This window comes from Rhinolophus sinicus, linkage group LG15 (genome assembly GCF_036562045.2).
Source record: "Rhinolophus sinicus isolate RSC01 linkage group LG15, ASM3656204v1, whole genome shotgun sequence".
NCBI lineage: Eukaryota > Metazoa > Chordata > Mammalia > Chiroptera > Rhinolophidae > Rhinolophus > Rhinolophus sinicus.
The window spans coordinates 9,754,140-9,767,294 of record NC_133764.1 but is presented as its reverse complement, the minus strand read 5'-3'; the positions used below and the strand labels follow the sequence as shown (position 1 = coordinate 9,767,294).

The 13,155-nt window shown below is 48.4% G+C and overlaps 1 protein-coding gene across 1 annotated transcript in view; it reads right to left on the bottom strand.

Annotated features, from left to right (window-relative positions):
* Nucleotides 1–13,155, bottom strand: part of PIK3R6 (phosphoinositide-3-kinase regulatory subunit 6) — a 59,310-nt gene that overhangs the window by 27,364 nt on the left and 18,791 nt on the right. The window contains exons 3-8 of the mRNA XM_074319523.1: nucleotides 6,600–6,683; nucleotides 5,886–5,977; nucleotides 5,102–5,170; nucleotides 4,488–4,620; nucleotides 4,248–4,317; nucleotides 3,066–3,249 (exon numbers count right to left, since the gene is read on the bottom strand). Of these exons, the coding sequence (XP_074175624.1) occupies nucleotides 3,066–3,249; nucleotides 4,248–4,317; nucleotides 4,488–4,620; nucleotides 5,102–5,170; nucleotides 5,886–5,977; nucleotides 6,600–6,683 (632 nt within the window). The remainder of the gene's footprint in view (nucleotides 1–3,065; nucleotides 3,250–4,247; nucleotides 4,318–4,487; nucleotides 4,621–5,101; nucleotides 5,171–5,885; nucleotides 5,978–6,599; nucleotides 6,684–13,155) is intronic.

The following is a 13,155-nucleotide window of genomic DNA, read 5'->3' as shown; positions in this document are numbered from 1 at the left end:
GGTCATGCCCCGTCCCGAGGACAGTCCACATATAATAACTAGTAGACGTGGAAGTATAAAGGCCTGGTTCCCTCACCCCGATTCAGGACAACTCTGAAAGGCCAGCTCAGCTCCAGAGCCTCCTATAGAATCAGCTGTGGGTGAGCTCTTTCTGAAGCTCAGTAGAACAAAAAAAATGAGGAAAATTAGATGTTGAGAAGCTGTGGCTGGTTCGCAGTCCTGCTGCCAACCCACCGAGAGGTGACTGTCAAAGCTGTGTCCCCAGACTCCTTCCTTGGCCTCATTCCCACGTCCCTCCAGAAATCCCTGGCTTCAAGGATTTGCAAAGAAGTCTCCCCTGGTTTGTGCTACCCTGACCCCACATGTGGCAGCCCTAGCTGGAGACACCCAACTGTAGCACCCAGAACACAGTGCAGAGGGTCAGAGAGATGGGTTGTCCCAAGCTGACCTCCCAGTCTCAAGGCCTTGTCAGCTGGTTCCCTAAACATGTGGGGAGACAGATGTACTGCCCACCTGGGCCTCAGACCAGGCCCTCAGCAGAAAGGATGTGGGCTGGTGGTCAGATAAGTCTTACGTACCAGACTGGGGCTGGCTGAGCCATCTCTCCCAGGCCCCACTTGTCCTCTAGCCAGCAGGTATGACTGGGCAGGGCCCTACAGCTGCCTCAAGAGGCAGAATTCCAGATAAGGGGGCCGGAGGTCTCAATAGGATGTGGAGTGGTCAACAGCCGCAGGCCAGGCTGATATCTAGGAGTCCCAGCACCCAATAGGGGAGGATAGATATCAGGGGACTGTTGAGGTCCCCTTAACTCTAAGCTTCTGAGGGTCTCTAACATGAGATCAATGATGCATTCCCTAAGTCTCTCCCTGCTCTTCTTCCTCCCTTCCCCCCAGTTCTCTATACACAACAATGAAGACTCAGAGCACTGGGCTCTGGATAACATGAGGTAGGGGGTGGAGTGCCTAACATTTTGACTGTGCCTAAATACAGCCTTTACTTTCAGCATTTCTGTTTTCTATTGCAAAATAGTTTATGCAACAGACCTGCTAATTCCAGCCATGAGCTCCACTTTATTCTTGACCTGACATCTCCCAATCCCATCCCATTCCTGACACCCTCAAACCCAGCCTAGCCTCATTTCTAAGTCTACCCTGGAACCCCCGCAGCAGCCAACTGAGTGATGGAATGAGGCTTGGCATCGTCTATTCGCCACATCACTGAGAAACAAAAATTAATGTTCTTCCTTGTTTGACTTGGTTCTGTCAAAATGGCGCCATCACTATGGCCTGTTTGGTCAGCCAAAATCAACCTCCAGAACCACTGGAGGGGTGGTGGGGCTGCTGGGTCAGCAGACAAACTCTGGTCAGGAGGCTTCTCCCCTCCCTACCTTTCCGAGAGCCATAGCCAATTGCAGGGAGAGGGGACAGTAGCCCACATAGGGGCCATAGATAATCTGTGCTAGAACCAAAATGAGATTTAGGTACGAGTTAGTGTGTATATGTGGAAATTCCTCCACAATGCGCTGTGTTCTGAACTCCCCAAAGGAGGTGTTATAGAAGGAGAGACGTCAAAGTTTGGTGGGGTGGGGGGCAGTGAGTCAAGAACCTTCTACAGGCCCAAGCGGGTGGGCAACCACAAAAGAATGGTATTTTCAAGGTATGAATGGTACTTTCAGAGGAAAGGAATGCTATCAATGAAATCGACGTGGTTTAAGGAGGGACCCAGCCATACATGAAACACACCCATCAAAGAAAGGACCCAAGATGCAATGCTCAGATTGGAGATGATTCCTGATGGAAAACGAGAGAAGGAAGAGCAACACCTCCAATGCGTTTTGATGGGCAAAGCAGGGTCTGAGACATAGATCGGCAAAAGGACTAGTACCCACTTTCTGGGGCAGGACAAGCAGGGGATAGCTGACCCCTCATGGGCACCTTCCCTACTGGCACCTGCTCCCTCCTGCAGTGGCAGCACCACAGCCCTGAGTCCAAGCAGCTCAGAAACTTAGCCATTATCCAGTCCAGCCTTCCCAGAGGACAGGTGCCTTTCCCTGCAAAAAGGTTGTTCCCAACAGTGCCCCGGGCAGCATCTTCTCCCACCCAAGAAATCCAGCTCCTGGTACAACCCTTGGCCAGAGGATTTCCAACCTTCTGGAGCCTTGGCTGTGGATGGGGTCATGGCTGAGTCAGAAAGAAAGCTAGGGAATAAATGGGTAAGTGTTGGAAACAAACTAAATACCCGCAACAGGAAAAGGTGAGTAGTTACACAAATAATAGCACCTTCACGACAGAGAATATTTGCCTACTAGAAGTACCTATTTTCCAAGGAAAATATTTCCATATGGCATATTTCCAATGGCATGGGAAAATAAAGATTATATGTCTGCAGATATATATACAGTATATAAAACTGTATGCAGAGTTTGACATCTCAATTTGTCAAAAAAGAGTGACAGGAGAGTGGGGCTAGGAGGCGACTGAACATAGGCTTGATGTCAGATAGATCTGAGTTCAAATCCTGACTCAGTGACCCTGCAGATGTGACCACAAGTAGGTTATCAGTTTCTCTGGGCCTTAGTTAGTTAGCTTTGATAAAGCTATCCATTAGTTTGATAGTTTTGATAAAGCTCTCCATTAGTTAGTTAGTTTTGATAAAGCTATCCATTAGTTTGATAGTTTTGATAAAGCTATCCATTTCACAATGTTGTGGTGAGAATTTTAAAATATGATACATCTGAGATCTTAACACAGTGCCTGGAACATAACAGGCATTCAGTACACAGTAGCTATTACAACTGTCACTGTCATTATTATTAAGAAAATATACCAAAATGTTAATTGCTAACATGTCTGGGGAGAGGGATGTGAGTGATTTTTATTTTCTTCTGTGACTTAGCTGCATTTTTTCCGATGTGGCTTACTGAAGGTGTTTTAATTTCTGATTTTTTTTGGGGGGGGAGGGTGATATGGTAACAGGAGAGGGAGGAAGACGAGTAGAGTGAGCAAGTGGTGTGGGCGTGCAGGGCCCTGGGCTGGAACCAACCTGGGAAGGGGCAGGGCAATTACCTGCAGCTTCCTTTGCAGAGCACCTGTGTGGCAGGCCTCCCCCAGGGCTGCCTGCAGGGCGTGGGAGACCACATGGCGCATGCAGGCCTCGGGTGTCTGCTGCACCTGGGCTGCCTCGATCTCCAGCAGCAGGGCACTGCACACCGAGGGAGAGATCAGCTCAGGATCCACGAAGAGGAACACTCTGAGGGCAGAAGTGGAGGGAAGGCGGTGCTGATGAGAATGACTACAGGAGGGCAGTGACAGGAGGGGTACCCTCAGAACCATGCAGCACCCCCACCCCAGTTATTTAGTCCCTCCAAAACCAGGAGCCACACATTTAAAAATTCTATGGGGGGGCAATAGGGAGTGGTGGGGACTGTGGCAAATAGGAGAATGAATGACCCTTCTACAGGGACAGCTAGTCCGTCTCCGTCCCTCTAGTTTCACATCTAGGTAAGGTCTAACCTAAATCCTGCTCCCTCCCTCAGTGTCCTGGCTCATCGACCATATCCTCCAGGGGCCCTAAACCTTTCCTTCCAAAACTGGAGCTCTAAGCCCTGAGTGAGTCCCATCTTCTCTCATCACCCTTATCACACCAGAAAACCAACCTCACCCACTTTCTCCTCTTCACTCAACTGTGTCCTTCCAACCTCTCCAGTGCTTATTCCTAAGGATCCCTTCACCTCCCTGCACCCTCCCTGAACACAGAGCCTCAGAGGTATGTACCTGCAGGGGAGGAAGCTATGTAGCCCCAACGCCTTCAGTCCCTGTCCCCAACATGAACAGTGGACATTTCCTCAATCTTATCTAAAGGGTGAGGCACACACACAAAGCCTGCGGATTTCATGGTGTGACTGTGGCCTGAACCCCTTCCATTATATAGATGTTCTGAGCTGCCTCTGGCTGCCTGGATGGTTGATGCTGCACCATGGCCAAGGGCAGGATGGAGGTGAAACAACAGAACTCCAGAGGCCAGTGGTCCTGCCCAACCTCTGCATGTGAGCAGGATAGCTCTGAATCCCACCCCAGAAGAAAGATCTATCCTGCTTTCAGTGGTCTCCAGAGAAGCACATGCCCCATCCCCATTGCTGGACAAAAGCTCTGCTGGGGCTCCTCTCAATCCAGCCTCCTCTTTTGTCTTCCTGTCAGTGAGCAGTCACTCAGGGGGCGGAAGGCAGCACCTGGTCTGGGGCCACTCACCTCTCCTGGTAGGGATACAGTTCACTACTCAAGTTCTGCTCAGCCATGATTAGCCGTTGGTACAGGGTCCCTGCAAAGCAGACCACTTTAGCCAGCCAGCCCCAGTCTCTGACCCCTACTCCACACCTTCCCAAAGGAGGTGCCAGGATTTTTTGAGCTCCCCAGACTCCTGAAGACAAACAAAAGACCTTGGACACAGCTGGAGTTGCAGCCTGGGAGAGGAAGCTGCACAGCTCCTACCTGGGACGGCCTTCTCTGTTTTCAGCCTTATGGCGCAGTCCAGGGCAACCGTGCAGTAGGGGGCGGGCAGGGTCAGTGACCTCATGCAAAAGGTGTAGGTCCTCCGGTAGAGCTCCTCCGAGATGCCCGTGGCCTGGGCAAGAGGAAGGAGTTGAGGTGCCTAGAGCCACAGGTCACGAAGTGTCCTGGCTGGGGTGGGGTGGGGTGGGAGAGGAGGAAGGTAGGGCCTGGCAGCTGGACCTGGGCTACACTTCCCAAATCTATACCTCAGCCTCTTCCCCCAGCGTCTGTAAGACATCACCTGTTTGACACCCCACTCAAACTTTCTAAGAGGGAAATTCATCCCATCCTGTTCCTCTAGCAAAGCATCTCCTCTCCCAACCCTTTTGCTCGCTCGGGCCACACATGACTCTACTGCCTCCACAGTTTTATCTTCATCTAAAAGAGAGAGGGCACAGCTAGTGCAGAGAAGCCAATTTGGAGCAGGCAATCCCAGAGTTTTTCTAGGCTCCTGTCTGGCCAAGAGTGGGTGTCCACTGAGGGGAGAGGACAGCATCCGGCCCAGCCACTTGTCGTGGATCAGCACGACCACCCGGACCCTCACCCCTGCTCACCTTAGTGAGCACGTACATTAGCGTGTGCAGCAAGGGAATGATGACATGCCGGACGTCCTCCCGTTCTGCCTAGAAAACAGGGGATCACCAGACATTTATTGGGCTGGAGGTTGAGGGAGACTCACCACATCCTAGAAGGATGTAGTTTGCGGGGGTAGAGGGGTGAGCAAGAGACAGGGTGGAAGGCAGCGTCCCACCATGCCAGGGCCTACAGTCTGCCCTGGTAGAGGAGAAATGGGGTGTGGAGAGTGCACAGGTGTGGGAGTCTGAGTATGAGGGTGTGGGGGGAAGGGGAGGATGCAGGGAACTCAGTGGGGGAGGGGCAGCATTGACCCAGGGCAGGAGCTGGAAGCAAAGCAACAAGGAAGCCCCCAGCTTGGAGGCTCCCTTCAGTGCAGCGTTTCCCCAACAGTTGTATTCAGAGCATTGAGCAGTATGGAGGATAACCTTAGGGGGTACAAGGATCATTTTGAACATTTTTAATAGTTATGCATTTATGTTTATAGGTGTTTTCTGTTTCTACCGAGTGATATGGGTTTTCCATTGATGCTCATATTATGGTTTCTTTTTTAAATATGTTAGCTTAGGTTAAACAGTGTAAGTCTATGTAAAGAAAACATTGCTTGTAGAAAAGTACAGGAGGGAGACACATGTGGTAAAAATCATGCAGATGGTCCACAAAAGACCACAGTTTGAGGGATGCAGCGCTGACGGGACATTGTCCCCAATGGATTGGCTTCTCCTTCTCTAATCCCTGATGGCCTCCCAAAGCCCGAGAACCCACCTTCTCCAGTTCTCTGAGCAGAATTCGGACCAGCGCCGGACTCTTACCAGGATCTCGCTCGACCTTCTTGTGCAGGGACCATCTCCACATACCTGGGCCAGGAGAAAAGGGAGCCCCGCACAACCAGGTGGGCTGGCAGCTCTCAGAGGAGACGCCCCTGAGCAGGACTCTCAGTCCTGGAGCCCCAGACCATGATTTTGACCAGGCACAGGGCTGACGAGTGTGCTGGGTGCTTGGCTCCAGGTGCACATGGGTGGGCTTCTCATGTGTGGGGGAGCTCTCATCTGCTGCCCGTGGTGGACTGTGATTCCCAGGGGAGAAAGGAGGGGAGGTGGGACATTCTTGGGGAGGGGTGTGTGCGTGTGGTTTGTGGATCAGCAATGCTTCCTGATCAGCGCCTCATGCTATGTTCTGGAAGTCATGTGGCCTGGGGGGTCCAGGGGAGTGTTATTTGGAGATGGGGAAGGAGGTTAGGAAAGAGGGCTGCGGATCCCCAAAGTGCTCTGTCACAGTGGCTGGCAAAGTGAGCCGAGGGCAGAGAAGTCTTCTGGGTCCTTTGGGCTCCAAAGCTTTCCAGCAGGATGGGGGCTCGGCTGGAAGCCCCTCACTCTGTGAGCTCCGAGCTCGGCCCTTTCCCAAGAATGTGTGGGAAGAGCTGGCTGGTGAGGGTGGGGGAGCAGTGGGGGCAGACAGGTGATGCCTACAGGCCCTTACCTTGGTTCTTCTGCAGGGCCGGGGCCTGGGCGCTGAGCTCCCGGAGAACGGCATGCACACTCCGCTGGAGGTCCAGTTCCACATCTGGGCAGCAGGGGTGGGGAGAGCTTTAGGCCAGGCGCTTTGGAACTCGGCCGTCCTGGCCTTATCCTCACCCCCACCTCCACTCTCCCTGACAATGTCTTTAGCTCCTTCTATGAGCCTCAAGAGGTGCCCGGAAGTAATCACCTTAGAGCTGGCAGCCAGCATACGGGCCAGGGCTGGAATAGAGCTTTGCAATCAGCCGCTCTGTTCTTTGTAAAATCAACATGTCCCAAAGTGCAGTATGTATACTACCAGTGGCACACGAGAATTTCAGATGGTACACAAATGATCCTAAAATTTGGATGCAACATTTTTAAATTTTGTTTAATGATGCACTCAATTTTATTTGTATTAAAAAATATATATAACGAGTTCCTCAACCTATGAATGAAGATAAAATTAAAGTCAATTTAAAGAAACTTACCAGATAATACCAGGAAGTGACAAGGACTCTCCCTGACCAAACTTGACTCAGGCTCTTTAGAGCCCTCTTCTCCATCGGGCCCTGACCTTGGCCCCAGTCCTGTCTTTGGCTTGCCCAGCCCAGTTTTAGCAAGAATCCCGCTGTCAGTTTATAGAGAATCCCCCACTTGATATTGATCAAGTTCTTCACCCCCACCTTTGACGTATAAGTCCTTGACATGCCTCTAGCAAGAATTCTGTTAGGTCAGTTGAGTAAGAATTCCCCCACCGTTGACATCTCTTCTTAGCAATTGTCCATCCACTGGCCTCCGCACTCTGTTTGCTGGCTGTAAATCCCCAGCGATGTTCGCCTTATTCAGAGTTGAGCCAATGTCTCTCCTCTATTGAAATAGTCTTGAATAAGGTCTTCCTTAGGGCTTTAACAAGTGTCAGAATAATTTTTTCTTTAACAGTGGGATGTTGACATGGCAAAACTGTGAAGGTGGTACAAAACTAAGTAACTCACATTTGGAAAGTGTGGTAGCTGTGAGAATGCACCCCTGATCTCCCACTACAAGAAGTTTAATGGACCAGGGTGGGGGAGCTTTGTGTTGCTGTGCTGTGAAACTCATCGTGTTGTGCCACGTGTTGTGCCACGGCCGCACTTCCCAGCCAACACAGAGAGCAGCAGGGATTCTAAAGCAAGCTCATCCTGGGGGAGATGCAAGCCTTCTCTGACAATTGACTTTGGCTCAGGGATTCCCCAGCCGCCCTGCTGAGCCTTTCTCGATTACCTGTCAGTCTAAGACATTTCCACCCAACCTTTCCTCCCTTTCTCCTTCATTCAGAGTCGGTTTTGCATCACAGTTTGACAGCTTGCTCTCCCAGCCTCTCCATTTTCTCTCCCACAGATGTTTCCCTACATACCATGTTTCCCTGAAAATAAGACCTACCCCGAAAATAAGCCCGTTAAGATCGTCAGCCATACAGACACATTTAGTATGTTATGATGATGTTCCAGAAGAAGATGACATGACTGTATTTGAATAAATGTAAATTGTTGTACATGAAAAAATAAGACATCTCCTGAAAATACACCCTAATGTGTCTCTTGGAGCAAAAATTAATATAAGACCAGGTCTTATTTTCAGGGAAATACGGTATAAGACCCAGTCTTATTTTTCAGGGCAACACAGTAAATCCTCGCATATCTAATCCTGTCTTGGTATCTGCCTCTTGGAGGATCCGACTAGCACAGGAAGAACGGTAGACACTACTCGTACCATAAATTTCCCATTACGATTAAAGCCAACCAAGGGTTTCACTTTATAGACAAGTGTGCATTCTCTGGTTGTCAGACAATACAAACCACATGCCTCAGGGGTTCCCTTTTTGCCTTAGCTGTCACGAAACTTACAGCCAAACTGCAGCCCAGCCTCAAAAATCACCTCATTTCTTCTTTGTTCCTCTTTGGTGTTCCTGCTTTATGTTCAACTTAACATGTGTCTTAATTGCCTCAGATACCTTGGGTGCCTTTGAAGTGGATAGGATAGAAATTACCAATTGAAAAAATCAACAGGTTGCCGTCCAGGAATCAAAATGTGTTTAGGCCAAGGCACCCCGTGCCCTGGAGCAGACTGGCCCCTCCATGGCTCTGGCATGGGCTTGTGCAAAGTGTGCTGGGGCCACCTGGCATCTCTGAAACCCACACTTTCCTCCTGCCTCTCACTTCTCCCCCTGGATCACGTCAAGACCTGATGCTAAGTCCCCTCCAGACTGAGAGCAGGCAGCGAGTGGGCAGGCTGTTACAGCTCATGTTTGCCCACCTGGCAACTCTGCTGGGCAGTGCAGCATCTCCCAAAACTGGACAGGAAATCATTTAGCCTGGCATGGAGGCTGGTCACTAGCTCTCCTTCCATCTGCCCATCTCCACCTTGCACAAAACTTTAATAATGCAGAGTGAGTTATTAATTGGTGTCAAGTGTCCCTTCCTTCCGTCCTTCCTTCCTCCCTTCCTCCCTCCCTCCCTCCCTCCCTTTCCTTCCTTCCCTTCCTTCCTTCCTTCCTTCCTTCCTTCCTTCCTTCCTTCCTTCCATCTTTCCTCCTCCCTCACCCCTCCCTTCCTTCTCTCTCTCTCTCTCCCCCATCTCTATTTCTTTCTTTTCCTGTGGACTGCACACAGAGATTTACAACTCTGATAACCGTGGTCTCCTCCCTGCCCCCTCACTAGAAGGGCAGACACGTTTTGTCCTCTGAGCTTTAGTTACCCCTGCTTTGCAAAGGGAGTTGAGTTTTTATGTTTCAGAGAAAAATAGAGAAGTTGCCAGTAGCCCTGGGAGACAGTCCCAAATAAACTTTGTTTTCGAAAGTCTGGGCAGCTGGAACAAGCTCTCAGGCTTTCGTCCACATCTGGCTTGCAGACATGTTTCGTTTGAGCTTGCACAGTGTCTTAAAAACTGAATTAGCTGCCAACATTTACAAATCAGGAGACTTTGCATTAAAGTTGGGGTTTTGGCATCTCTTGAAAGTCTGCTGACACAGGACATGCATTCTTTTCCCATGTGACAATCGACAGGGGCTGGGAGAAGCTGCCCCTTTGAGATGGGGCACAGGTTCTCTAGTTCTTCTTAGTTCCCATTCTCCTTGTTTCACTCATCTGCATCCTCTCCCCAGGCCCAGGAGTTTGAGACTCCCAGCTATGTGATTGACATAATCAAACCGGATTGTCTTAAGGGGATGGAGAGGAAGACTGCTGCCTTTTGTTAAAGAGGAAAGTGGCAACCCAAGAGTGTAAGGTTGGATTCCCCAAAGATTATGGGGTACAAGAGTTATGGGGACCCTGGGAATGAAGAAGACCTGGCTGGGACATAGCTTACTGGTGGTGGCAAGATCTCACATGAGGGCAACTAAGCAACAAACTGTGCCCTTGAATGCCACTGCTATGGTCTCGAGGGCCACCTTTGCCAGAGCACAAGAATGTCCTCAAAGGAGCCCCCTCTCTCCTTATGGACCATGCAAGCCTGGCCAAGCTGTTCTGGGGGCTGCAGCCACAGGTGACTAAAGACCACAGACTTTTCTCACTATCCAAACTTACAAGCCCTGGGCTTTTCACATGCTCCCAAGTTGGGGGAGGCACCTCAAATAAATGACATTGGAATTCATACTAATTTTGGAAAATGAGAGCTTGAAGTTGGATTTGATTTGATTTAAGTAAAAGAAATGAACAGGATATGTCTTGTGCTTCAAGAGTCTCCGGGTTGCTCATATATGATACGCATGTCTAACAACATTCTTGACTCAGAACCGCCGATAAATAAATGGCATTAATTATTATTATCCTCTCCTCCATCCAGGCATATAAAATACTACTATCAAGTATCCATATTGCCTAACATTAATACCTAACATTTAAATAGCACTTGAAAGGCATGCACTCAGGGAGTCTTACATACTTGTAGGTGTGCCAAGACGATACTATGTGTTCATCAAACCAATTTCATTTTTATCATAGGTAGATGGGAAGACTGCATTTCTCAGATTCCTCCGGAATCAGATAGGAGCCATATTATTGAATTCTGGCCTATGGAATGTGGTGGAAGTGATATATGCCACTTTCAGCCCTGGTCATAAAATCCTCTGCACTATCCTCCATATTCTCTCCAGCCATTCTGTGGTGACTTTGGAAGACATGTTGAAGATGATGGCACCGTGAGAAGGAAGAAGCCATAGTCACTGAAAGGCTGTTCGGAGCTGAGGTTGGATGATGATATGAGAAATGAGCATTTGTTGTGTTAATCCTCTGATGTTGGGGTCATTTGTTATAGCAGCTAACTAGCATTCTCTAACTGACTCACGGTTATGCAAAATGTTTTTTAACTTACAAGATCTGACAGTTAGGTTCGCGAACTCATCCTAGAAAAAGTGCTACATACCTCATTGCTGAATATCACTACAGTCACCTTCGAAGTACTCCCCTTGGGAAGCTATGCACCCATGCCAACACCTAGTCCATCCTTCAAAGCAATTTTGGAACTCTTTTTCTGGAATGGCCATCAGAGCTGTTGTTGTGTTACCCTTGATGTACTGAATGTCATCAAAATGTCTTCCTTTCAGTATTTCCTTTATCTTCGGGTAAAGGAAGAAGTCATCGGGGGCCAGATCAGGTGAGTAGGGAGGGTGTTCCAATACAGTTATTTGTTTACTAGCTGAAAACTTCCTCACGGACAGTGCCATGTGAGCTGGTGCTTTGTCGTGATGCAAAAGCCATGAATTGTTGGTGACAAGTTCAGGTCCTCTAACTTTTTCATACAGCCTTTTCAGCACTTCCAAATAGTAATCTTGGTTAACTGTTTATCCGGTTGGTACAAATTCATAATGAATAATCCCTCTGATATCAAAAAAGTTGAGCAACATCATTGCAACAAGTTCACGAACTTAATTGTCAGAGCTTGGGGTTTGAATGCAGAAATAAATGCCCTTCTAAGTTGCCTGAAAAAAAAATGTTCTCAGCTCTAAGACCAAGGTGGAGGTCATTATAACTAAAGAAACAGCAGGGAAGGGAAGAGAAGAAAGGCTGACAAGGTGCAGACCTGGGAGCTCCCCCACAGTTCACTGTCCACTCCTCAGTTTCAGGCCACTGAGAGCTGTCCTAGGACTTGACAAAGGTGTCCATTGCCTTGTGATCCTAGACAGAGTCAGATCTCTCCCCGGCTCCCTCTTAGGATGGTTTTCATTTCTCCTAGTTTCCAACCTTGGCTGCACATTAGAATCACCTGCAAAGCTTTAAAAATACCAATGCACAGCCCACCCCAAACCAATTAAATCAGATCTCTGAGGGTGGGGCCTAATAATCAATTTTTAAAAGAACTCCCCAGGAGAATCTAATGTACAGCCAGAAGGAGAATTACTGTCTTAGGTGATAAGCTTGGAATTGTGGATATTGACCTGGTTAGTCAAGGAAGGAGTCAAGTGACAAGATGCTCAGGGTTCACAGAAGACAATCATCCCCGAATTAAGGATGAAGGTCACAGTGTCAGGACAGCCCCTCCTGGCCATGCTCCTGGCTGTCATGGTTGTGGGAGGGATTTTTAAAAATAGAATTGGGGAAAGTTATTATTTATTTATTTGTTTATTTATTTATTATTCATTTATTTATGTTGTTGTTCATTAGCTTACTTTGTAAAAGCTTTGTTCAGAAATGTAACCCTTGCAGATACCAGTGCTCTAATGCTCCTTGGGTGCAGCCATGACATTGATAAAATCTATTATTTTTTTCCAGCAGACCAGTTTTTGTCTTTTTGAAGTTATCTCATACCCACTTGTGATGGTTAATTTTTATGTGTCGGATTGATTGGGCCACAGGGTGTCCATGAATTTGGTCAGACGTCATTGTGGGTGTGTCTGTGAGGGTGTTTTAGATGAGTTTAGCGTTTAAATCAATGGACTGAGCAAAGCAGATTGCCCTCCCTAAAGTTGGTGGGCATCAGCCAATCAGTTGAAGGCCTAAATCAAACAAAAGGCTGACCCTCCCCCAAATAAGAAGAAATTCCTTCTGCCTAACTGCCTTCCAGCTGGGACATCCTATTTTTTTTTCCTTCCTTTGGACTTGAACTGAAACATTGGCTCTTCCTGAGTCTTCAGCTCGCTGGCCTTTGAAGTAGAGCTACCTCGCTGGCCTCCAGCTTGCAGATCTTGGGACTTGCCAGCTGCCATAATCATGTGAGCTAGTTCCTTATAATAAATTTCATTCTATATTTGTACATACATCTTGCTGGTTCTCTTTCTCTGTGGAAACACCTTGACTAAAACACCCATAGAGGACTGTGGCATCAGTCCTCTGGGGAAAGCTGGTGGAACAATCAACTTAATCTATCTTCAGCCTTCCCCAGCTGAGGAGTAGAGAGTGAGAAGGGTGGACATCCAGGTGAAAGGATTCCAGGGACCTTCAGGTTATTTGGTATACCCAAAATGATTGCCGAAGGAATTGAATTTGTAATTCTTAAGGAATATTTCCTTCAAACTAGGGTGTTGAGGAGAATTGGCCTTTTCCACTCTCTGGATGTCAACCATC